This window comes from Mustela nivalis (assembly GCF_964662115.1).
Source record: "Mustela nivalis genome assembly, chromosome: 11".
Lineage (NCBI taxonomy): Eukaryota > Metazoa > Chordata > Mammalia > Carnivora > Mustelidae > Mustela > Mustela nivalis.
In genome coordinates, this window is record NC_139030.1 from 64,397,336 (window position 1) to 64,423,869 (window position 26,534).

Below are 26,534 nucleotides of genomic sequence, written 5' to 3' on the forward strand. Positions count from 1 at the left end.
GAACAGCTTCTCCAAGGCTTCCCTGTGGCCCTGGCCTGTGGGCTCTGACCACACCACTGTGGCTGGCCCACAGTGGCAGGTGTGTGGCGGGAATCCCCGGGGCTGGGTGCAGGGGTGTTCACTTTAGAATGCAAAGTCGCCCTCCGTTCCAGAGTCTTCAGAGTCATCTAAGTCCCACGTTCTCTATCCCAGTTGCTCATAAAAACACTCCAGTGTAGGAGCTGAGAACCACCACTATTGTAGTGCCTTCTGGTTGACCTCCCAGACACACGGCCCCTAAGAAGTAGGGATGGTCCGGGACACTCCGTGGACCTGTCATGGTCTCAACTGCCAGCACCTCCAACTCAGGGAGTTTGGCCACAAAGTAGAGAAGGCAAATGACTCACAGATAAGAGAATACAAAAAAATAAAAATTAAAATTAAAAAAAGGAAGGGAGGGAAGGAAGGAAGGAAGGAAAGAGCCAAGTACATCCAGAGCCACAATTCTCAACTCAAAATGCTAATATGCATGTATTTTGATTCAGGGATAAGAACTATTATGAGCTTCTCCTGCTTCATCTCCATGCCCTCCTAGGTTCCTCCACCCTCACTCGCTGACTTGGAGCGTAAGTGCCTTAACACAATGTTGAAAGTGAAGGGCACGGTTCCTAACCAGTCGGCTAGCGTGTATCAGGTCCTGCCTCTGAGAGGTTCGATTCCACAAAGCTAGCCCTGTTTCTCTAAGCCATGTGATGTTCCCTGTGTCTTTGATCTGGCCCAGATACCCCTAGGTGATTTAGGCAAGAGTAAGAACAATCCACCACGGCTGACTACCTATTTCCTCTGTCCAATGATACCAGGTTAGCAAAGTCACTGCAGCAAAAAGGCTACGACGGGTTTACAAGTAAAAAAAAAAATTCTTCACCTCCCCCACCCCCCTCTTGTTCTCTCAATCTCTGTCCCCGCCACACTTGGGATATTCTGTGTGGGAGAGAACAGAGGTAAGAGTCAGCTTCCGGGGAAAGGAAAACAATATATAGAGAAAATGGGTAAAAATGAAAAATGGGCAACTTTCAAAGCAGTATCTTTAATCTAAAGGCATAAAAAAAAATGGATGTCCCATTATGTAGATTTATTCAGGTGATCATGCAATGACATATCATAAATTTAGGGTTCCTCTAGTAAATAATTTCCATTTTTCACTTCTGTGCATGCTCCACACACTTTTTTACATATTGCCAGTACGCACACCGTTTCAAATTGGATGATTATAGGTTTTGGAAACTAGAATCGTTTCTGACTCCAACAGCACGCATCACTTACTGAGTACCCCACAGATTCAGGGTAATTACCATATGTTGTAAATCTGAATTAGGCAAATTCTAAATCAGGGGCTCAGGAGCTGGAAGAAACCATGATAATGAAAAATAGCTCTGGGGGAAAAAAGTCTTTCTCAAGGAAGGGATTTGAGTGCAGACACAAGAGTCACTGCTTTATTGTAGACAGGTCAAAGCTGTTTCAGAGAGGCTGGTTTCTCTCTGCCCTGTTCCCCCGCCCCCCACTACCAGTTTTAGAATCTCATTGTTCTGATCTAGAAAATGAAGTCTCAAGGGAACTTTCTGGTTCCAAATTTCTGAGATCAAACAAAGCAGACCCAAGATCACAAGATAAAGGGACAAGGGGTGAACTCCTTTTGTCTGTCTCCTTAGAGAGGCACTCCTAACACAGGCTGGAAACTGCAGCTGCTGAAAAATCATGAAAAAAAAAAATCATGAGAAGCAAGAGAAAGAAGGTAAGCATTCCCCAGATTCAGCATCAGCTACCAAATCTATCCTGCAAGATGGCATCCCAAGTTGGGGCTCAGCACAGCCCCCCACAGCACTAGGAGGCCCCGAGACCCTCTGAAGGGTTTGTGACATTACAACCATTTTCATAAAAATATTAAGATCGTACTGGCTTTTCACAGTGCTGGCACCTGCATGATGGTACAAAAGGAATAGTGGATAAAACTGCAGCTAGCCAAAGTACACCTCTTTATTGTGTTCTCACACCAAGCCCTTGGAAGGCAAACAAAAAGTCAGCTTCATTTGAAACGGTTCTTAATGAAGCAATGAAAATTATGCATTATTACTAATGCCTGTCCCTTGAGGTTATATCTTTTACATTTTCTATGTGACAAAATGGAAAGCCCACATAAAGTACTTCTGCTGCCTACCCTAGGACCACAGTTGTCTCCAGGAAAAGCACCTGTGCAGTTGTTTGAGTCACAGACTGAACTAGCTGTTGTTTTTTACATGAAATGTAAAATGACTAACAACTGTGGTTATTCTGTCTTGGGTGTTTGACAGACATTTTCTCAAAAGTGAATGAAGTGAGCCTGCCATCTCGAGGAAAAGAACCGATGGCATTTGTTGTCCATGATAAAATTTGAGGTTTCCACCAAAAAAAGGAATATTTTGGAACACTTGTATTGACCACAAGCTTGACAACTTCCTGGTACTTAAAGGATATTCAGATGAGACTGGTAATTATTAACCAATGCGACTGTTTTTATATTGTAGAATAAAATGTCTCCATTTTTTAAAGATCGGTATAACCCAGGGAAACAACATTTTTCAGAAGACCGATTCATGATGCTACTCAAAATTACACCTGGGTAGAAAGACCTATTCAATTTTCAAAACAGCACAGTAAATTTTGATTTAACAAAGTACAAAAGCTCACTGATAGCATTTCAGATCCCACGTTGCAAGGAACTCTAATTACTGCTCCTTGGAGGATGGTATATTATCAAAGAAGAATATCTACAAAAATCAGAAAAGTTTATTTAAAAACTACTTTTTTCAGGGCGTCTGGGTGGCTCAGTGGGTTATGCCTCTGTCTTCAGCTCAGGTCATGAGTCCCGCATTGGGCTCTCTGCTCAGTGGGGAGCCTGCTTCCCTCTCTCTCTCTCTCTGCCTGCCTCTCTGCCTACTTGTGATCTCTGTCAAAAAAATAAATAAAATCTTAAAAAAACAACAACACTACTTTTTTCAAGTGACGTATGTGTGTAAGACCAGGTTTTCCTCATACATATGTTTGCATACAATACAACATATTACAACAAATCAAATGCAGACAAAGAAATCTGAATCCAGCCGCTTTCTATTAACCAGATATTAAAGAGATATGTAAAAATGTAAATCAGTCCCATCCTTGTCACTAATTTTTCCTTCTTGCTTTGGAAAATAGTTATTTTTCACCAAATATGTTGTCCGTGCTATGTTTACCATTTTGTATTTATATATGTATATTATTTACCTTAAAATAAATACTAAATTCGATTGAATAAGCAAAATTAACATTTATCGGTTTAAATTTCCAATATGGTAAATCTTAAGAGAAAAAAAACTCCATATAAACAAAAGCATATTAGGGTTCAAAATAATTTAAGAGAGTTAAGGCATCCTAAATCAAAAAAATTTAGTAACTTCCAGTGTAGATAACATCGGAATGTATCTAAGTTCAAATCTCAGTCCTTCTCGGTTACGGGGACTGGAGCAAGATAATTAATAAGTGATTCAGTTTCCTCATCTATAAAACAGGCTCAGAGGTAAAGGCCAATGGTAAGATTTTTGTAAGAAATAACACACTAAACATGTTTAATAAATGATAAGATAGCAATCTTGAGGATTTCAAAGACTCGACAACTAAGAATGAATTAATTATAGGGTCGCTTGATATGCTCATCCCCCAGACATGTTGTATACCCGTTAAAACCAGCCTTACTCCTCTCTTCTCTTTTGGCCTGGCCCAGCCAGAACTGGGTCACCAAGACACCAGGAAATGCAGAAGGGAAGACAGACCTTCTCTGAGAGTTTCCGGGCTCCTTCGCCTTTGTACAAACCTTGTCCCTGCCAGCTGGCACACTGCTCCCACAACCTCAGGCCCATTCTTTCAGCTCCAGTGAGATAAAGTGAAATGAGCATCTTTCAGAACTTCTATGTTCTCCCACTCAGGATGAAAAGCAATTTTCTATCATAATAGAGAGCTCTATTTAAAATAGAGTACCTCCAAGGAGAGAGAAGCTATACCTCAGTGCCATGGAATAAAGCCCATAAACCTATCCAGCTCACCACCATCCCCACCCCTTGACTCTTATCATCCTGACATCCAAAATATCATGACATGTGCCCACTCACGCCGCAGAGCCAATGTGTTCTCACAGTGTGTGGCTCCTTTCAATGGTATTTTGAGTCATTTCAAGGGCTTGGATTAGTCGTCATCTAATTCTTCTCTATTATTATAGTTCCTAAGGGTAAATGAATAAGATTTTTTCGAGTCCAATTCTTATTTCAATTTGGCTCAAAGAAAATTAATTTTCTTTCTTAGAAGATTGCTCCATTTACAGAGTTTTCGGCTTATATCAAAACTCAGAACAGACCCTTCACTTGACAAAGCTGTAGCCTGGAATGTTATCGCAGCAAAGCCCCAGACTTTAAACTTAAAACACAAGCGTGTGCCAAGAATAACTTCTTCAGGACAAGTAGATTTTTAAATGTAATTCTTCCTTTTCATTTCTGGGAATTGCGATCTCCTAGGTGTCAGGGTCATTTCAGAGAGAAAAAGTACAATCTCTGTATGGAATTCCTTAGAGATACATAATATTATTGATTAAATATTGCTTGCAACAAGCCTAATGACAGTTATCATATTTTGAGTCAATATTTGTATGAGACCCTATATAAGTTCTTTTATAAATTTATCTCATTTAACCTTGCAACATTTCTATTGGCAAATATCATTATCCTCATTTTATAGATGAGAAGTTAACTTAGGTCACACGGTAAATAAATACAAAGAATTTATGTACTTTAGCTAAGTGGCTTATTTAATAACTAATCAAGGGCATGGCAAAACCTGAACCAATGGGCACCCAATTACCATTCTAATACGGTACCTCAAGAGAGTACAATAAAGTCTATGAATCCCTTAGATAGCCCATTGCATTCCAAGAATTCCTCACTGTAGTAATTGATTATTTTCACACTACTGAATAATTCAGAAGATTTCCCTATCAAACGAGGTCAAGCGAGTTCATTTCCATCAGAATTAGAGTCCGGCACAGGCTTGGGTTTTCAGGACAGTAGAGACAGGTCCAAACCTTGGTGTGCATGGTTTCGTTTTGCACAAGGCTAGGCTAATAAGTGGTTGCATACAACCAGACAAGGCACCTCCATGAATGTTTCTGCAGCTAAAGCCAAAGCTTTCAGAAAGTCTCACACATAGGTGGTAGACAAAGGGAAAGTTCAGATGCTCAAGAAGAAAGAAATGTGAGAATCGTTCAACATGCCTACAGCATCCAAAACAGCACACCACTCCGATTGCTTACAGATTTGCACTGGCTCCCACCCAACCACAGCTCTTCTACTCAGCCAACTCTGTATTGGAAATGACTGTCTTGCTTTGGTATTTGATGGTCAATTTCACGTTATTTCAGCAGTGCTTGAAGAAATGCTCATCGACAATTTGAGAAGCCCTGGCTGCAGCTCATTCCACCGCTGTCGATCCCAAGTGCCAACAGTACGGAGTTGGACCTTACCAAATGGAATCTAGTTCCTGATCCCCAAATACGGGAAAGTATTTGTATTTCCCAAGCTTGGATGCCCAACTGTATTAAATCACCACGACTTTCACCCCCAGAAGACAAGCCTCATTGCTTTGATCCCAGAGTCCTGATTATCTTACTTACTTTCCAAGAAAGAGCTGCCAGATTAAACTACATAAGAAAAAGAACATAGCATTTTGAACCCCAGCACCTGGGCTGTACAGTCACGGACTTTGCAGGAGTCACTCACCCTCTCTGTTCCCGAATGCTTTTCATCTGTAAAATGAAGAACTAGGGAATCCTTAATTTCTCTTCTGGTTCTAAAGTCATGATTCTATGATCCACTGTTTGATAGCTCATTTTCTCAAACAAAGTGATTATCAACTTTAGAAATCAGTTCTTTTCCAAATACTTCATTCTCAAGGTGACAGATGTATAGTTATCCTCTAGGAAATGAACGTTCTCACCCAAGCTTCATCATGTATCAATTAGCCTTGCAGATCCACAATTTTAAAAAGCTTATTCTGAAATCACTGTGGAAATTAACCATTTTATTGGCTTATACCTAAAATAGTCTTAAGTAGAAGTAAACTATTATTTATGTAGTATATTTTTTTTAAGATTTTATTTATTTATTTGACAGATCACAAGTAGGCAAAGAGACAGGCAGAGAGAGAGGAGGAAGCAGGCTCCCTGCTGAGCAGAGAGCTCAATGTGGGGCTCGATCCCAGGACCCTGAGATCATGACCTGAGCTGAAGGCAGAGGCTTAACACACTGAGCCACCCAGGTGCCCCTGTAGTATATTTTTTAATGGAATAATCTATTAAACTATACCGTACCATACATGCAAAACTTCATTTCCAATAGATCTGCAAAAAATGTCACAGGAGAAAGTGCTAAAAGATCAAAAATCTACAGTCTTCCTGCCATTAAATTCAAAGAATCAAAATGCACAGAGGCTGAATAACTTGCTGGATGTCCGTCCAAGAGGTACTTTAGGAAGAACTAAAGCTACAAAGTAGGATACCCGGCATCCCACCACAGAGATAAGCCATGTTATTCTAAGGCACTGTACAATGATGCTGTTCTAGGAGTAAGGGAGCATATGCTCAAAGTTGTACTTGCTAGAAGCAAGCCACATAAAAAACTCTCAGTAATGCTTAGCATTGAGATTTCCCAAGCTTTACTTTCTGGAATGGATTTTACACTCCCAGTCCTAAAAACTTTGGAATGCAAGACGAAGAGACTCAGAACAACTCAGGGCAATGAAGGGTAGAAGGGGACATCATCCCAGCTTCTCTTCCCTTCTGGAACTGAAGAAAGGACAATAAAGCAGCTTCAACGAACGAGCTCAGAGAACTTCTGTGACAGCCAAGAGACAGCCAGCATCTGAGTTCATTACCTGGTGGGAGCTCCCAGTTTGCCAGGAATGGTCACGCACCCAAGAGACCAAACACTATCACTGCATCCAAGCAAAGAATTTTAGGATTGTTATAAACAGCCCAAATCGAAGGCTGCTCTGCTTCTACGAACTTTTGCACAGTGAGCGATTCGAGCACCAACAAACGTTCCACCCATCTAAACCTCAGTCTCTTGACTTACAATGATTAGCAAGGAAGCTTAATTCTTTGGATACGATTCAGTCACTTTGTAAAGTGTCCAAAAGCCTTAAAGCCAAATGTGAAATGGGCACACTTACCCAATATGGTTGGTTCTTAAAGAAATTTCCAGTTCTCTTAGCACTTGTGTGGATTCTTGAACACGCCGTCTGAATTTCTAGAATGCAAGAACACATATTCTCACAAAACCTTTTATCAACTGCTGTTAAGTGCCATTAGTAATAAGTTTACCCCAATATGAAAATATCTCTGCTTTTAAAGTGGGCTTCCCTCTAAGTGAAGTAAGTCAATCAGGGAAAGACAATTATCATACGCTCTCACTGATGAGGAACTGAAGAAACAAAACAGAGGATCATAGGGGAAGAGAGGAAAAAATAAAACAAGACAAAATCAGAGAGTGTGGCCAACCATAAGAGACTCTTAATCACAGGAAACAAACTGAGGGTTGCTGGAGGGGAGGCGTGTGGGGGAATATGGTAACCGGGTGACAGACACTAAGGAAGGCATACGATGTAATGAGCCCTGGGTGTTTTATAAGACTGATGAATCTATCTAAGACTGACCTCTATTCTGAAACCAATAATACATTGTATGTTAATTAACTGACTTTAAAGGAAAAAAATGCTAAATAAAAAATAAATAAATAAAGTGGGCTTCTCTCACCTTTCTTTTTGCAAAGGACACAAATTGTTTTATCATGAAAGTCAGCTTATGAGAAAGGACCGGGAAAATTTTCTTATTTCATGTACTAGGTGTCTTTGAGTAAGTAGGCTACTTCTCCCTTCTCTACAACAATATTCACAAATATGCCCAAGTGTTGGGGGTCCCTGAAACTCCCCCCGCCCTAATTTCAATGATTTGTAAAGACTCCCTCCTAGGACTTGGCCTATAGTTGTTCTTATAGCTAAGACCTATTACAACAGAAACATACAAGGTACAATCAACAAAGGGAAAGGTGCATGGGCTGAAGTCCAGAAGACACCAAATAAAAGCTTGCAGCAGTCTTCTCCCAGAGGAATCACAAATGATAGTATCTGTGAAATGGGTCCACCAGGAAAGCTCACCAGGGACTCAGTGCCCAGAGTTTTTACGGGAGTCTGGACACTTCAGCATCCTCTGCCTAGCACATACCAGAAGTCCAGACTCCCTCAAGCAAAAAGGCCTTCAGCACGCACCGTATTGTTGGCACAGTGAATCATTCTTATCAAGAAAGTTATGAACTCTCCTGAAATGCAAGTCCCCAGCTGCCAACCAAGAGCCAGCCACTCTGGGAAGCTGATCTTTCTAAGGTAGCCATCTCAGGACTGCTATGTTAATTATTTTCTGCAAAACCTAACATTTCCCAAGAATAAGCATTCAGAGTTACCTTTGCCCAGGTGCCCTCATTTGGAAGGTCCCTCCTACTTTGGGAATGCCCTTCCTCATTCCTTGGCCCATCAAAATCCCACAAATCCTTCCAGAACTCCCTCAGGCCATTCTTTCTTCAACAAACCCCACTCCAGCAGTAAATGTATGCTTCTCTATCCTCTCAACTCTCAACGATTTCCACATATCACTGGGTCAGGATGCACACGGGCTCTCTGGAACACAATTTCTTCCAGAAACACGTATTTATATTAACTGAACTTCTGGGCCACTCTGGAAGTAGGACATTTGATGGGCTGTGCCTTCTAGGAAGAGTTCCATGTTTTCTGTGCTAAGAATTCAAACCACCTGCATATTACATGGTCTTCCCAAAAAAGGCTGTGGGAATTCTAGCTCAGGATGTTAGGGACCCTTCTCTGCTGCCACAATTCTAGTGGATAGAGAGTCATCCAGGTCCAAAGATGAAGGCATCCAAGGACAAGGAGGAAGGGAGGAAGGCTGGAAAAGCAGGATGTGGGGTGGGGAGAGCCAGGCAGCCCCTGGTGTCCAGATGAAGACTGGGACCCCGCTCAGCATGGGGGGGGTCCTGTCACCCTCTTCTCCTCTCCCCGCAAATGCTCCTTACTAAGGCCCCAAGGAAGCCAACAGTCTCACAGTTTCCACCTGGCTGCCATTCTTAAGGAACTCCAAAGACCTTCTTGGTTGTTAGAATCCAGGTATAGTCAGATACATGAAATTAAAGCATCCCCAATGCAATGAAAAAAAGAGCCACACCCCTCCTCTTTCGTGTATCCTTTGGAGGGACACCCGACTGTCCCCTGGAGAGCTTTCCAGCAGCGAGGACTGCTGATGAGGCAGAGTGTCTCGCCACAGAGCTGAGGAAACCACTTCCAAGGTGCAGGATGTCAGACGGCCTGCCCTTGTGACCTTGAGAAAGCAGCTCAGCGTTCCCAGCTCTGCCTCCTACCCAGTTCTGACTGGTTCCTGGTGACCTTCACGGGTCCTCAAGGGGAAGGTCACCACGAGCCACAAAAGCACCCAGCATAGCACTAAGGACACAACAGCAAACCCAAAAAGAATCCGCTGAACGACTAAAAGGCACGTATCAAAACAGAAGACCTTCCACGGAAACACCAGGAGATACTGGGAATGACAACAGGAGCAGATAACACTTCTTGGGAGTCACTACACTTTTGCAACTGCGTGATAACAGATAAAACCAAAGGGACTCTGCCCCCGTGTTACATTCTCTCAGGAACTGGGCCACCGCCAGCGGGACTCGGGGCTATGGAGAAGCCTTGGCATCCACCTCGCTAACACATTAACAATGACTGCCAACGTTCTGCACTTTGACAACGTACTTGGCATGCTTCGAAACACCGCAAAGACAGATCACATGCCTGTGGGGAGCTGCGACAAGGAGCAGGTACCACCAGTGAGCCGTGTGCACCGGTCCCCTGGCCCTGTCCCATAAAAGGCAGACCCAGGGATGAGCCCCCCAAAGGAGGCCCGGAGATCCCCACAGTAGGTTTCATTTCACAACCGCACCACCTGCAGAGCATACCCCCTCCTTTCTTCACGGTCCATATGCCGCCTTCTTGCACACTAGGCCTGAGCACACCCTCCCAGGTCACAGACCAGCGCCCCCCAGTACTCAACGAGGCGACTGCTGTGGAAGAGTCCTGCTCACAGAGATGGCTCATTTAGGCTCTTCCTTCCCTGCCCAGGTTCCCAGGGTTCCAGATTTAAAGCTATTTAGAAGAAAAGCTAAACAGAATATACTGAAGGATTTTTTTTAGAGGACAGCAAATCAAATATCCTCTATCCGGTGTGAACAAATGATAAATGAGTGAGGTATTCAAGGACTCCAGACACAGTGAGGGGAAGACGACTCAGCCCGGACAGGCTCTAGCTGAAAGTCTGGATTGGAAATCTTCCCTCTTCCTCACTGCACTACAGCTGAGAATTTTAAACCCATTCTAACTGCAAGCCTGCCTTATTCCAAGCAAAATTTCCTTTCTCTAGGCTTGAGCTGAACAGATCATTTCCTCCTGCCAGCTCCCAACAGAAATCTTGCTCAAGCAGAGGTGGTTAATCGAACATCCATTTTTTCTTTCTTTCTTTTTTTTTTTTTTTTCTTCTCAATTGAACAACTGATCTTGAAAAGCAAGGCACAGACCGAACCAGGCCACTCAGATGAACAAACGCGGTCTGGGGCCAAGATTTCACAAGTGAAGGTCAGCCCAAACAGATATCCTTGTCTTTGTCCTTTATTAAGCTATTTGCAATGGAGCAAAACTAAGCAGCTTACTTGCCTTACATCCTTTGCCTCACTAAGGAATCATTGTTCCCGAAGGGAACCGGAACTGTGCCAGGAGAAAGCATCCCGTTGCCTCCAAGAATCTCCTTACAGCACTTAGGGATGGACTTTGAGAAGCCTTCTCGGGGAGTTTTCTTATTTTCCCCTTTCTCCTAAGAGTCTGTCAAATAGGGAGAGAATTATTCTACAGGGGTGGAACGCGCTGTGTATGAGAGGCGCACTCAGTCTGGACACAGACACCAGTGTTCCTGCCTTACTTAGCTGCCCAGGAGGGTACCGAAGGCCAGGGTCCAAGCCACCCAGCCCGAGGGTGTGCAAGCTGCAGGGATTTCTCGAAATATTTCTGAAGTAGAATCTTGCTGCTCCCTTAAAGCGGCACAGCCCCCAAAACCTCCTGTTTTTTCCGGGATTGTGTTTTGGGGGAGGGTGCCTTCGTTTGACCCTCTGTCAGCTGATGACACTGAAGGCAGCTCTATCCTTGGGGAAGGAGGCGAGAAAGTGGTGAGTAAGAATTAGGCAACGGTCTCATTTTGGGGGCCAGACAGAAGCTCTTTAAAGCAAAGAAACATGTGTGAGCCATATTTGGGGGCGGGGGGAGCGGAGATCATTATACTTTGACAGGTACATTCTCAGAAGAGGCGGCGGCCTCACAGTCCGACGCCAAAGTCTACAGCCCGATGTCATCATCATCCCAGACGGTAATTCTTCTGCTGGTCCCGTGTCAGGCACAGAAACTTCCAAAAGGAAGGAATAGTTGTCCTCATTTACTTGATTATTTTTTTGGATGGGGGGTGGGGTGGGCAGTGAGTCAGGGGTGGGGGGCGCAGAGGGATATTTGGAGTAAAAGCAGAAGCTAAAGAAAAAGATTAAAAAAAAAAAATCACGAGAGCCCTGGAGACAGCGGGAAACTAGGAAAAGTACGCCTTTCTTCTCTCATGAGTCCCACCCCGAAACAACAGAGGGAATTCAGCTCTCGTTATTTCTGCTGCAGCCTGGAAAGCAGGAGTCGTGGGAGGTCAACCCCAAAACAAGTGCTCTCTGGTGAAGAGTGCCCGTACCCATCCTGAGTAAGGACAGATCGGTGCGGAGACAGCCCAGGACCGAGCCCAGCCTGCGGGGCTGTGCCAGGCTACATGCTTTACCACAAGGCATCGGTTTAAACCAATTGTGTGGCTGCACAAAGCACAGCCTGTTTGTAAAGGGAGAAAGTCAGTTGAGAAGGGAATCAGCTATTCTCTCCTTACCTTCTCGGGACCGGGGGCAGGGTGAGGCCGGGGGAAGAGGCTAATAGCATCAACACAGGATGTGAGTGCACAGCTGGGATGACAAAGCCCCACTGATTTTTCAAGGCCTCTGGAAAAGCACCAAGGCATGAAAGACAAGTATTCCCTTCGCTAAGGCTGCTTTTTCCAGGGGCCTGAACACCTCTGGGCTGGACTCACTGCCCTGTGTAATTGGAAATGGCAGTGACTCACGACCCATCAGAGGTACGTGACTCCCGTCTCAGGAAAGCACTCTCAAACACACCCCTGCACGAGAAGGATGGCTTTTCTTCTTTATTCCTCATGGTGTCTGTCTCCCGAGACTGGTTTCCTGGAGGTTCCCGCAGAGGCGACAGTGCAGAGGAAGGAAGGTCCCCTCCAGTGCACACTCACGAGGAAGTGACAGCAGGAGTGAAAACAAATCCCTCTTACCTTCCTGGTTACAGCTGGGTCCAGATAGCCCTTGAGCTTTTGAATGTATGTATGGGGAGGATTCTTCACCTGGAATCGTTCCTGCAAGAAGCACAAAAGTAAAAAGCATGAGACTCATGGAGGCAAGAGCGTCGGCCACACTCCAACAGGTCAGTATGGCTGACCCACGGCTGACGCCCGTCCGCCACAAGAGTGTGGCCCCACAGATGATCTTTATGTATCTGCACGGCTTGTGGAGGGTTTTGAACTTTTACAATGAATGATACTATCCTCGTTTTGCAGAGGAGAAAAGCAAAGCTCCAAGAAATTCACCACCTCCCTAAGATGATGCAGTTAGTCGGCGGTACAAGTGGGTTTGTCAGCCCTGCTCTGGCTCTGTCCGCGGCCCATTTCAGCAGGTCTTCAGGCCACTGCATAGTCTACGGGCCATCTCCAATGTGGGCAAATCCTTTTCTTGGGAATAGGAGTCTTCAAACATACCAAAACCTTCACTCAAACTGGGTAAAGACCGTTTGTTTCAAAAATCAGTAAGGAGTCTCCTGCTAAGAGACAAGTGAGCGTATGCGGTCTGCAGGAGTACCGATGCACGGATGCGATCATGAACGCGTACATGAGGCAGTCCCAAAGCAGAAGACCCAGAGATGTTTTTAACAAAGGCACAGTCACTGAAATAAGCTTATGAAACCAGAAAATATACCCCAAGGTGAAATGGGAATGGAGATCTGGAGTGGGACCAGACAGTCTGCGTCACTAACAAGTCTTATGCTAAGGCTGTGCACGGAGGTGCCACACTTGGGAGAAACTCACGCCCACGTGTGTCAGCTTTCATAGACCACAATGTCCAAAGCAGCCTAAGAAGCAGTAGTAAAAAACTGGGTACATGCCCACAAACTATAAAATGGCTAAGTGCTCGTATTATGTTCATACAATGGTATGCCATATTTCGACAAAAACCAACAAACTGTACTACATGCTCCCATATGGACAGATCTTATAAACCTAATGTTGAGCCAGAACGAATGTGATTTCATTTCTATGGATTCACAGGACGGGCAAAATTAAACGTTAATGGTAGGGACACATACATAAGCTGTTTTATTTGCTGATACACACATATTTATCTAGGGAGTGGGGAAAGAGCGGTTTAGTATTAAAATGACAGGGGACTGAGGTGAGGGAAGGAAAATGCCCAGTGATCCCAAGGGGCTCCAAGGTTCGATTTCTTCATCATGTGGTAGTCCCACAGGCACTGGCTTTACCCTGCTTAGGATGCTCGTCTTAGGTTTCACAACTTTTTCCGGACCTATGCTACCTTTCACACACATACAAGTTTAAATGAATCAGCTCTAAAAGGAAAAATTAAGATTCGTCATGACATCAAAACCATTCTTAGGGTCTCTTCTATCCACAACCTCAAAAGATGCTTTCCTAGTAATTCTAGTCTGATTATTGCTTATGCCACAGCGGAGTTTGGGAGTATTTTGCAACACTGACAACTAGCCAACAAGTTCAAGTATGTGTTTATCCTCTACAAACTTGTATTTCTCCAACACAGGGAACCACAACATCCTTCCTGGTCCACTCAGGTTTTGCTTGCTTACAGCTTTAGAAAGACTAAAAAATCATCTCATTATTATAAAAAAGATCATCTTATTAGAGAAAACATGTTTTGCTTTTAAAATGCTTTAATAATATAGGGACACACAGTAAGACACTTGTCCCTATTTTCCCTTTATTTAAAAATGATGAGGAATTTCATAGTACATAAACTGAATCTCAATAGAGCTATTAACAAAAAGATTAACATATTATTTCTTATTTTTAAAGATTTCAATTATTTATTTGAGTAAGAGAGAAACGAGAGCATGAGCGGGGAAGCGAGAAGCAGCAGTAGGTTTCCTGCTGAGCAGGGAGACCAAGGCAGGGCTGACCCCAGGACCCTGGGATTGTGACCTCAGCCAAAGGCAGACCCTTAACTGACTGAGCTACCCACATGCCCCAGCATATTATTTTTAATTATTCCCCCAAATTTTGCAAGCAACTTCTAAATAACAATTCATAAATGTTTGACCTTCCTAATGCTATTGAATGGTCTATGTATAAAGCCTCCCCCCACTTTTATTTTGAATCACCATGACTTCACTAAGGAACCAGATCGGATCCAACTGCCATAGGGCTTTAGCAATATCCCAGCTGAAGGTTAAAATAATCACAAAAAACTCCCAAAAAATGAACTGATAAGCTATCTAGAAGCCAGTTATTATTTCCAACCTTGTGCATGACAATAAGTAATGCCAGAGATATTAGAATATCAAGAAAACTTATATTTTTTAAAAGCATAATCCTATTAACTATATTTAAAATTCCTATGACCAGGGACAACTCCAACTGTGCTCCCTTCCACGACAACAAACTTCTACCTCGTTAAGTTCCCTCACGCATGAAACTCAATGAATTTTTTTAAAAAAGATTTTATTTATTTATTTGACAGAGAGAGAGCATGAGAGGGGAGAAGGTCAGAGGGAGAAGCAGACTCCCTGCTGAGCAGGGAGCCCGATGTGAGACTTGATCCCAGGGCTCCGGGATCATGACCTGAGCCAAAGGCAGTCGTTTAACCAACTGAGCCACCCAGGCGCCCTGAAACTCACTGAATTTTAACTCTGGCTAATACAGTAGTTATTTGAGGACCTAAATTTGAATCTGTGGACGGTTGCTGAAAGATGCCTAATGATTGTTGTTAAGGCAATGTCTTCACAACAGAAGAGCTGTACGAAATCTGGGGGCACCTGAGTGGCTCTGTTGTTTGAGCATCTAAACTTGTTTTGGCTCAGGTCACAATCTCAGCGTGGTGAGATCAAGCCCCGTAACAGGCTCCATTCTGGAGCTGAAGATTCTGTCTCCTCCTTCCACTGTCTCCTCCCACTCACGTGACCCCACCTCAAAAAAATAAAGTAAAATGATGAAATCTGGTTGACTAGCATATATAACATGTTGGCATTCACACAATTAGTGAATCCCATTTTTGACCATCAACAAATGCATCTTTCTCCATTTCCTATTCAAGATTGTCATGACCCAGGGGGCTTTTTCAAATATAGACATTCATTAGTCCTTTAAGTACTTCCTTTTAACTATTCCCCTGAAATAATGGATGAAATCTATAATTCATACATACTTTTTCAAATGTGCTTACAAAAACTTGCTGCTGTTTTAATCACATTTTTCACTTGTCTGAATAATACACTAACGTATTTCCACAAACAGAACGTGAAGAAGCCTGATGCTTCACAACACAGTAAATCTACGTTATATCTACTCTCAGAAAACTCAGCTTACATCCAGGGCTTTAAGTAAAACTGGTATGGAGAAAGAATACAAAAGATCCAGTCACTTCCCTAAAACTTGGGGCTGTTCGTCTAACCTCAAAAGGAGCTACTGTTTATAAATTCAGCATCTGGCTCATCAAAACTTTTCTTTCTGTGTCTTCAATATGGCCATTTGGACAACAGAAACATTTGGGAGAGTACACTGGAGAATGTCAGCACCTTGCCAAAACACAGTTACTCTAAAGGACTTGGAAGGATTACTGGCATATTTATTTAAATTAACAATTTCTTCTTCTCTATTAGAATTTTAGACTTTGCATTGCAACTCGTAAATGCCTTGGGATGACAGTTTTCCATTATCCTCACTTCTCGATCGGCTAGATCCCACGGGTTGTTTTCATAACCAGTTACGTGTTTGTTCAACATCACAGATGTGAGTAGCTTAATTAAATGAAGTCGTCTACTTGAGTCCCATTATCTAGAAGAATTATTCTTAGGGATAAAAAATGTGCTCTAAATAACATGGTGACTTGTCAATGTGAATTTATATCATTTGGAAGAACTTGTGACATACAAATTTCTTCTAAACGTCTCATCATTCAGCATCCCATCACCCTGCCCTCTTGGCATTTATCTCTCTTTAATTTTTTTAAAGATTTGTTTTTGTGAGAGAGAGAGAGAAAGAGAGAGCAAGTGAGCAAGCATGAGTTGGGGAGGAGGGGCGGAGGGAGAAGCAGACCCTCACACCAAATGGGAAGCCTGATGCGGGACTCAATCCCAGAACCCTGGGATCATGATCTGAACTGAAGGCAGATGCTTAACTGACTGAGCCACCCAGGCGCCCCTGCCATATATCTCTTAGTGCGATCAAACTTTCCTCATGGCATGTTTCTGGATGGAAATGACAATCGCTCTGGGGTTTTTAACCATTCTCCATAAACATTCAAAGCAAAGAGCCTCAAGTTACTTCTTCATATTCAGGACACTAAGCCACAAACTGCACTGGGTTAGGTATAGGAGGGAAAAAAATCTAGGATCACGGACTCTTTTTTCTCAAGGAAAGGCAAGTGCCACATGCAGCACCTCATCTGGATGTGTCTGTAGTCTTGGAAGCTTGAATACCCTACATATTGACCTCGCCTCCACGTGGACCCCTGAGAGCTTGTTTGGAGGCTTCGGCAAGGGAGTGCAGCCACCATAAGCCCCTCATGGAAGAAAGGTACTCCTTTCTTCCTCTATCAGGGAAGGCCCTCCTCTTAGAGAACACAACTTATGGAGGGACACATGAGGTAAATGTAAGGGATCAATGGAGTGACCAAGTCACCCTCCCAATCAATAATCAGAGAATCTTCATTAAGCTGCTATGTCAATTGCCAGTATTTCATTTTAATGAATTAGACACTTAGCGGTTAATTTTTCTAGTAATGATCTGAAAGTTTCTTCTCACTGTTAAATAATGACTTCATTAAGGCCAGCCCAAGAACACAATCACCTTTCCACCTGGACAGCACTTTTTGTTTTTCAAGCGTTATTCACTTGTCTTTGAGTGGCACTTTATAGTTTACTGTACTCTCTAGACCTCTCAGCTCACGCAAGTCTCTCTCGGGCAAGTAGAGATCACCTCCATTTTATAGATGGGGGAAATCAAGTTCAGAGATGAAATGATTTGCCTTAAATCAGATACACACATATCAGATCAAAGATTCAGACTCAAGCTGACTCTCTGAACCTTGTTCTTTCTACAACCACCATAGTAACTGTGTTCATCTTGCTTCTGATAGAATAAAAGCTCTTAAAAGGGTAGAAACAGGGACGCCTGGGTGGCTCAGTTGGTTAGGCAGCTGCCTTCGGCTCAGGTCATGATCCCAGCGTCCTGGGATCAAGTCCCACATCGGGCTCCTTGCTTGGCAGGGAGTCTGCTTCTCCCTCTGCCTCTGCCTGCCAGTGCTCGCTCTCTCTCCCTCTCTCTCTGACAAATAAATAAATTAAAAAAAAAAAAAAGGGTAGAAACATGTTCTATTTTTCTTTGAGTTCTGGTACATAGAGAGGAACACTTGGCACGCAGTCCTTCATAACATTCAAGGAATTAAGCTTCTTGTCATAGACAAGTCACAGTGCTCATAAATTAGGGGTAAGATTTTCAAGTTTGAAATCAAGCAGATTGTCAGTGCTGTCCAGGGCATACATATGTGCACAACATAAATTAGCCAAACTCATGTAGCTAAAGGACATTTGCTGATAAGCCTGGCTGGTCTCTCTCCTGGCTCTGTAACTGCCTAGCGACCGCCATAATGACACACTTCTCACTACCTCAGTCTACTAAGGCTTAGGCTAGCGTGGCTCGCCCCTCCCTTGCTGACTACCAGGAAGGTTACCCTGCCACACAGAGGCCTGTCCTGCAGATAAGGAAAAGACAAAGCATTTCTGGATTCCACTAATGACAAGGGTTCAAGTCTACTGCAGCCCAAGTTGGAAAACTGAGCCGTTTTTAAAGGAACTCAGTGAAGTGGCTGGGACAGCCAGATACTGGGTTAACTCTGTAAGTTAACTCAAGAACTCATGAACTCATGAGCTGTGCTGCAACGTGGACTTTCTCAGCACACAGGCAGGCAGTCTTAGGTTCTAAGCAATTCAACTGTTTCTTTGGAGCCTTCTTCCCTGCCCTCCATCCCTCACCTAGGTCTAATAAAGTTTGTCACTGAAAGCCTTTCCGCATAAAGGTTGGGAACTGGGCACTCCACTCATCCAGCAAAAACATTTCGGATCCTTTGAATGCTCTCAATTCATGTGTATAATTACATGAGAAATTATTTGAGGTTAATTTGGTGTCAGCTGGACTCAAGACAAACATGTTACAAGCATTTCCGCTCCATAAACTGTATTTGGAGAAGCAGCTCCAAAATCAAACAGAATTTCAGGCATTTATCTTATACCTTAATATTCGGAGGTTAAATTCTTAAAATTCAGAAATTATAGTGAGACACCTGAACATCCAGGAAATCTCTGGGAAATGAATGGTTCATGGAGGGAGGCGCTGACTGCTGGGTTTCTCCCCCTGCTGGGGACTGTCACAGGGTCACTGGCACTAGTTCAGTAGTGTATCAGCAGGGCTACCAAAATTGCTGAAACACCCTTAGGGATGAATTAGATGTCCCCATCATTATGCCATTATTAATGTTTTATTATTCTGTCCCTGCAATCATTTTTAGTGAAAATTCTAAGGACTTTGCTCTTGTGCACATAAGCTTAGTACACTTGATTTTTCTTCCTAGAAGCTGCAAATAGTTGGGCTTCATTTCCCAAGGCTGAGTCAGCACACTGTGGTCTCTAAGTGAGCCATAATTACAACCAGTATCGCTGCCATTAGCGCGTACTGATTTGCAGCATTAGCTTGGTGCTAAATGCTCTTCAGAGCTCCGCTGACAGGAATAACCCAAGTCCTCAAGGGGTTTACCCTCTAAAAGGGATAATGCTAACACAAGTGCATAGGGAGAATAGCATACAAAAATAAAATACCACATGAATATTATATATAGACAGAAATGAGTTACATAGTTCACCAGAGGCCAAGAAATAGTGCATGTAGGTATGTGGGGGGAGGGGCAGGGAGGACAGAGGGGTGGGGGAGAGCACCAAGGCTCCTAAGCAAGAGAGACTAAGGTACCCATAACGTCTCAGCTCTCAAAGGGCCAACAATTTATACAAATAAAAACATCTACACAAATAGATCTAGACTCCCTAAGAAATTGAGAGTACCAGAGTCGCCAAGGAAATGCATATTTCATGTTCCCCCCTAAAAAGGCAAAAACAAATTCTGGAACTTCAGAAAGGCTGTCAGACTCTCCCACCTACAGAAAGTATGGGTATGAAAAAAGAGGACAATGTAGAGCAAATGAGGAAAAATTATTAAGACTCTAGCTACTTAAAATAATAGATGGCCAAGAAAGCAAGTTCAGATAAGAGTCCAATTTTGTCTAACCACTACCAGAGCCAGCAAATACAAGCTGTGCTGTGACCAAAAGGGTCCCTGTGGTTATTATTGGATGCAAACATTTTGCTAAATAAGCCCCTGCCTTTGAACACCTTAAATCTTGCTGTCACAAGTGGGTCTCTATTTCCAGGCACTAACCTGAAAAATACTAAGGTTAAAAAAAATTTTTGGCTTTTATTATTTCATTCATCCATAACATATTAGGCAAGACACTGCATAAAAAAGGCACGAAACGAAACAAAGTCATTCTAAAGCATTAAAGCTGATCTGTGAGACCCAACAGACATCGCTGTAATACAATGCTGAGTACGGTAAGAGCCATATGTGATCCTCTAGAAGTTCAAAGAAAGGTAAGGTTCTTTCCAACAGAGAAGATCAAAGGAACTTCCCTGGAGAAAGTGGTTTTCGAATTGAGTTTTAAAGGGCAGGCAGTATACAGATATCCTAGGTGGGTGTGAGGGGCAGGAGACAGAAGAGTTTTCCAGATGGGAACCATGAACAAAGGTAGAAAAGCATGAGGAACGCGCTACTAACTTCAGTGGGTTTAGCTGGGCACCAGTAATACATTTTAAGAAAGACAATGGCATAAGAATCTAATGGGTACCTTGGAACAGACAATGGTGGCTATAAATAATAAGCTAATAGGTATAAGAAAGAGAACAGCAAGTTAATAAGGGGTTTCGAACAGTGGAGGAACATACGATGAATACCGTGTAACACTCCCTTCTCCATCCCCAACCTTAAAAGCTGGCCATTTCTGTGCTAGACTGGACTTGAAAAATCAGCATGTCAGATTCATTCCACAGTCATAGTTTCTTGGAGAGTCTTGAAGCATTCTTCAGTTCGGAATATGAAATCATTTTCCTGGTCAGAGAGGACAACTTTCCAAGTGTTCCATTACAGCTCTCAGACTGAAAATAACTTTTGATGAGACTTGTCCAAATAATTTCCTTTATTTAGACTAGCAAAAGTTTCTTATAGTTCAACAGGTCTTTCCTCAACAAAACATCCCAAAAGTCCCTCCCAAATATATAACTAATAGGGTTTATTTAATCCTATCACAGTTCATCATTTTTTCCCAACTTAAAAATGGTTTTAATTGAATTTGTTAGGAAAGAAGGTCATGCTTTTTTTTTTTTTTAAAGATTTTATTTATTTATTTGACAGAGGGAGATCACAAGTAGGCAGAGAGGCAGGCAGAGAGAGAGAGGAGGAAGCAGGCTCCCCGCTGAGCAGAGAGCCTGATGCGGGACTCGATCCCAGGACCCTGAGATCATGACCTGAGCCGAAGGCAGCGGCTTAACCCACTGACCCACCCAGGCGCCCCTAAGGTCATGCTTTTAATAAAGTTTATTACCCCATGTTGTCCTAAGCAAAGTCTGAACCACGACTGTGCTGACATGTAGCAATGTTCAGTAAGTAGGGCTGTTGTTGCTATTGACGATCTAAGGACTGGGTAGAGTGATGGAAGGCTAGACTGATACTGGAAAGCCTTTACTATCATCTTCAAATCATCATTCTCTCCCCTCATGAGCAAAGCTTTCCCTTCTTTTAGCCTGGCATTTCTTGAAATATATACTACAAAAAACCAGCATCTAAAGCCATTGAAGATGCTTGTTAAATTGCAAACATTCTCCTGACTCAATTTGCCAAACACTCAAAAATCCACATTTTCTTAAATTCCCCAAGTAGGTCCTTCTGTACACTAACACTAATTAATTACTGCTTTAGAGTGCAATTGCTACTTTGGATTCCTAAATCCCTCTTGGTCTACAAAGAGAATGTGCATATTGCTGTTAGGCAAAGACTTCAATACATTTTCAGTTATATTTAAAGATACAGACTTACATTATAAAACTATATTTACAATCAACAATTTCATGAAAATTTTACAAAATCCCTGGGGAGGACTCTTCCTCTAAAAAATGCAAGGGGTACAAACAAGCCTCACTGTTTCTTCCTCTGAAAAAGGAGAATACGAAAACCTTTTCCCCCCACATACTACATACTCCAGAAACCTTACTTAAGGATGCCTTCCCAAACAGGTCTAACATACTGAAAAGCTTTTAAAGGTCTCCAGAGTTAACCATGTATCATACAAATAAAACATGGGGGCGGAAAAGAAAAATAAATAACAAAGTCCTGATCCTGATTGGGGGGGGGTGGGGGAACAGCAGCAGCCTTTGAGGTCTTGCAGAAACCATTAGGTATTTCAAGATTTAGATAAGAGTACTAGTATTTTTCAACCACTCAAAAATTTGAAAGAATGGCAAACTTTTTAATGACTATTTTTAAAAATATTTTTAAAGCTTTTATTTGAATTCCAGTGAGTTAGCATACAGTGTAATATTAGTTTCAGGTGTACAATTTAGTGATTCCTCCTTAATCCCCGTCACCTATGTCACCCATACCCCACCCACCTCCCCTCTGGTGACCATCAGTGTTCTTTATAGTTAAGAGTCTGTTTCTTGGTTTGCCTCCCTCTTTTTTTCTCCCCCTTTGCTGCTTTTTTTTTTTTTTTTTTGAGATTTTATTTATTTATCTGAAAGAAAGAGGAAAAGGGAGAGAGAGAAGTAGGTTCCCTGCTGAGCTGGGAGCCTGACCCGAGGCTCGATCTCATGGGATCATGACCTGAGCCGAAGGCAGACACTTAACAGACTGAGCCTCCCAGGCGCCTGTTTTGTTTATTAAATTCTATATATGAGTGAAATCCTATGGTATCTGTCTTTCTCTGATTTTGTTTAGCATAATGCATTCTAGCTCCACCCATGTCATTGTAAATGGCAAGATCTCATTCTTTTCTTTGGCTGAGTAATATTTCATTTTATTTATATGCCACATCTTCTTTATCTAAGAATAGCAAACTTGTGTTCCAGATTTCTGCCTATAGTTATACCAATTAGATTCTCTGAAATTTCATGTGTCCCAGTTCCAACAGTGTGCAACCACATGGTTACAGAGTTACAGGGTCCTGAGAATCTCAAGGGGTGCTTGCAGCAGTGAATGAATTGTAATATTTGCAAAGGGTAGAACTTACGGCAGGAAACCCTCAAAGTAGGTGGCACTGAAAGAGGCGGAGAAAGAAACTGCCTTCCACTGAAGACAACGTGTGTTTGACACATGCAAGGAAAGCATCCTTATGAACGGTACATAAAGGCTGAAAATCAGGAGTAAAGTCTTTAGGCTTTACTCATGGCCCTCACCACCTGCTTTCATTTACCTTAGGAAGAGACTTAAACCTAAGAATCAAGCTCAGAATACTAACCTTCAACATTTACCCATGACTACTGTTTATAGTCAGAAGCCTTTAAGAAAGTGTTCAATTATGGAACTTGGTTTTGAAAATGCAGTGACATATTATAAGTCATCTTCTTCCATATGGCTGTCAATGAAGCAGTAGGAGATTGTTTAAAAACAGTATTTCTCCAGGAAAAACCAGTAAACTTATTTTCTAAATGTATCACTTAAAATAGCATTGAAGATCATGATATACTTAGGGATAAATCTAAGAAAATACATGCAAGACCTGTACACTGAAAACTTCAAAATATTCCTGTGAGATATAAAAGACTTAAATAAATAGCAATGCTCTGTTCATCATTCAGAAGAATCAATGCTATTAAGATGTTTGTTCTCTTGACCTTCATCTACAAAGTCAACGCAACTTCAGTCAAAATCCTGGAGGGTTTTTCTTAGGAACTCACAAGCTGATTGTAAAATTTATACAAAAATGCAAAGGAATTACAGTAGCCAAAATAATTTTCCAAAAAACAAAGTTCAAGAATTCACAACAGTGGGCACCTGGGTGGCTCAGTGGGTTAAGCCGCTGCCTTTGGCTCAGGTCATGATCTCGGGGTCCTGGGATCGAGTCCCGCATCGGGCTTTCTGCTCAGCAGCGAGCCTGCTTCCATCTCTCTCTCTCTCTCTGCCTGCCTCTCCATCTACTTGTGATCTCTCTCTATCAAATAAATAAATAAAATCTTTAAAAAAAAAAAAAAAAAGAATTCACAACAGTAATCAAAACTGCCATACTGACAATAGGTAGAAATAAAGAACAGTAGAACAAAACAGAGAGTACAAAAATAGAACCACACACATATGCCGATTGGTTTCTCAAAGATACCAAGGTAGTTCATGAAAAAAGAATAGTCTATTCAACATATGGTACTAATAGATATGCATATGGGAGGGGCAGTGAATCTGCAGCCTTAACTTATCCCATGTACCAAAATTCACTCAAAATAAATCACACACATAACATACAACCAAACTCTTAAAATTTCTAGAAGAAAACATGGAAAAGATAACCTTCATGACTTGAGTTTGGACAAGGTTCCTTAGACAAGCCACAAAATACTTGAACCACTTAAAAAAATAAAAGATTTCTAAATCCAACTTCATCAGAAAACTTTTTTATCTTTTTTTTTTTTAAAGATTTTATTTATTATTTATTTGACACAGAGAGATCACAAGTAGGCAGAGAGGCAGGCAGAGAGAGAGAGGAGGAAGCAGGCTCCCTGCTGAGCAGAGAGCCCGATGCGGGACTCGATCCCAGGACCCCGAGATCATGACCCGAGCCGAAGGCAGCGGCTTAACCCACTGAGCCACCCAGGTGCCCAAAACTTTTTTATCTTTAAAAAAATACTTTATGGGGGCGCCTGGGTGGCTCAGTGGGTTAAGCCGCTGCCTTCGGCTCAGGTCATGATCTCAAGGTCTTGGGATCGAGTCCCGCATCGGGCTCTCTGCTCAGCAGGGAGCCTGCTTCCCTCTCTCTCTCTCTCTGCCTGCCTCTCCCATCTACTTGTGATTTCTCTCTGTCAAATAAATAAATAAAATCTTAAAAAAAAAATACTTTATGACTATGAAAATTGTCAAGACACAAACTCGAGAATATTTGCAAGATACACATCTGATAAAGATTTGTATCCAAAATACACATTTTTAAAACAATACAGTTCAATAATAAAACAATTCAGCTTTTAAAAATAGGCAAAAGATTTGAATAGATCCTTCAACAAAGATACACAAATAACAAGCGTATAACAAACAAGTGTATAAAAAGATGTTCAATGTCTTTAGGGAAATGCGAATTAAAACCAAAGAGAGATACCACTACATATGCATAAAAATGAGTGGAATTAATGAGACTGACAATATCCAAGTGTTTGTAAATAGTTTGGAAGAATTGGACTCTATTACATTGTTGAAGGGAATGCAAAATGGTAGAACCACTTTAGAAAACACAATTGGTGAACTTTACTATATGTAAATCATACCTCAGTAAAGAAGATCAAAAAACAGTATCTCAAAGTACTTCCTTTAAATTCATTTTATTTATTTGATACTGAGCAGAGCTTTCTTCTTAAAAAGTTTGTGATAGGGCGCCTGGGTGGCTCAGTGGGTTAAGCTTCGGCTCGGGTCATGATCTCGGGGTCCTGGGATCAAGTCCCGCATCAGGCTCTCTGCTCAGCGGGAAGCCTGCTTCCCTCTCTCTCTCTGCCTGCCTCTCTGTCTACTTGTGATCTCTCTCTGTCAAATAAATAAATAAAATCTTTTAAAAAATGAAAAATAAAAAATAAAAAGTTTGTGATATTTTGTTTGTTCCACTTGCCCAAATTAGAAAGAAATCACAAGCCAAATATGTAGCCAACATTTTTGAAAGAAATAAAGCACTCCAAGGGGGTCTTGTAAACCTTTTAGTTTCATTATTTCCAAAACATGTATGTCATAAATTATTGATAAAGAATTAAAAATTGTACAATTTGTGAAGTATGGAGGTACTCTAAAGGTACCTCCATACTTCAAACCATTACTCTATCTTCACTGTCATTTCATGAGATTTGATTAATCCACCATCTTCATCCAGCCCTATCTCCCACACCCAACATATATCCCAGTTTCCTAGACACAGTATTTACTTTTGAAGATATAAAAACAAAACCAATGTGTGCTAACAACCTGAAAACTGGATCTTAAAACCAAGCTTATATTGGCTATTTTATGGTTTGTCCTCAGATCTTCCATAATTTTCAGTTTTAGTGTAACACACACACACACTCACCCACACACACACACACACACCCTTCTGTAATCAACAGTCTTTACTTGCATCCTCAGATCACAAGATTAAGCCAGTTAACAGTTTCAACCTGTGATCGCCTGTAATCACATAAATTTTGATAAGTCAAAACTTATCATTAGATCGAGCTCTGACAAGACCTGACTAGACTGGGCTGAGTGGGAGGCAGAAACAGGTCCTTTGAAATTGGTCATTGCTGGATGTGACAGAGATACAGAGACACAGTAGCACATCTATGACAAGTGTTCACTCCACAGGGTTTTAGGTGGGACTTGAGAAGTTATATCTGAAACGATGAGTATATACGTCAATAGCCAAGTGGCTGTGTCAAAATTCTTGTGAAGAGAACTGGTACCAGCTTTCAGGATAACCAGCATCTGCATAATGATGATATTTCTAGAACCCAAAGATGTTGTTGCAAGCCATGGTCTAGTCCACCATGTGGATATAGAATACACACAGTCTCTGCCCCTAAACACAGCTCTCCTTCCCCTATAAAACCTGAACTATATTTCTAACTCATTTTTTTCCTTATCTCCCTGAACCCCCAGCACCTATAGTCTAATGAGAAAC

At 42.1% G+C, this 26,534-nt stretch overlaps 1 protein-coding gene across 10 annotated transcripts in view; it reads right to left on the reverse strand.

Moving 5' to 3' along the window:
- Positions 1–26,534, reverse strand: part of FMNL2 (formin like 2) — a 299,371-nt gene that overhangs the window by 81,612 nt on the left and 191,225 nt on the right. For 7 of the 10 annotated variants that reach the window (XM_082689926.1, XM_082689923.1, XM_082689925.1 and 4 more), the window contains exons 3-4: positions 12,566–12,646; positions 7,267–7,343 (exon numbers count right to left, since the gene is read on the reverse strand). In XM_082689926.1, the coding sequence (XP_082546052.1) occupies positions 7,267–7,343; positions 12,566–12,646 (158 nt within the window). Of the gene's footprint in view, positions 1–7,260; positions 7,344–12,565; positions 12,647–26,534 lie in introns of all 10 variants that reach the window. The other 3 variants (XM_082689929.1, XM_082689922.1, XM_082689930.1) reach the window with 1 other exon arrangement.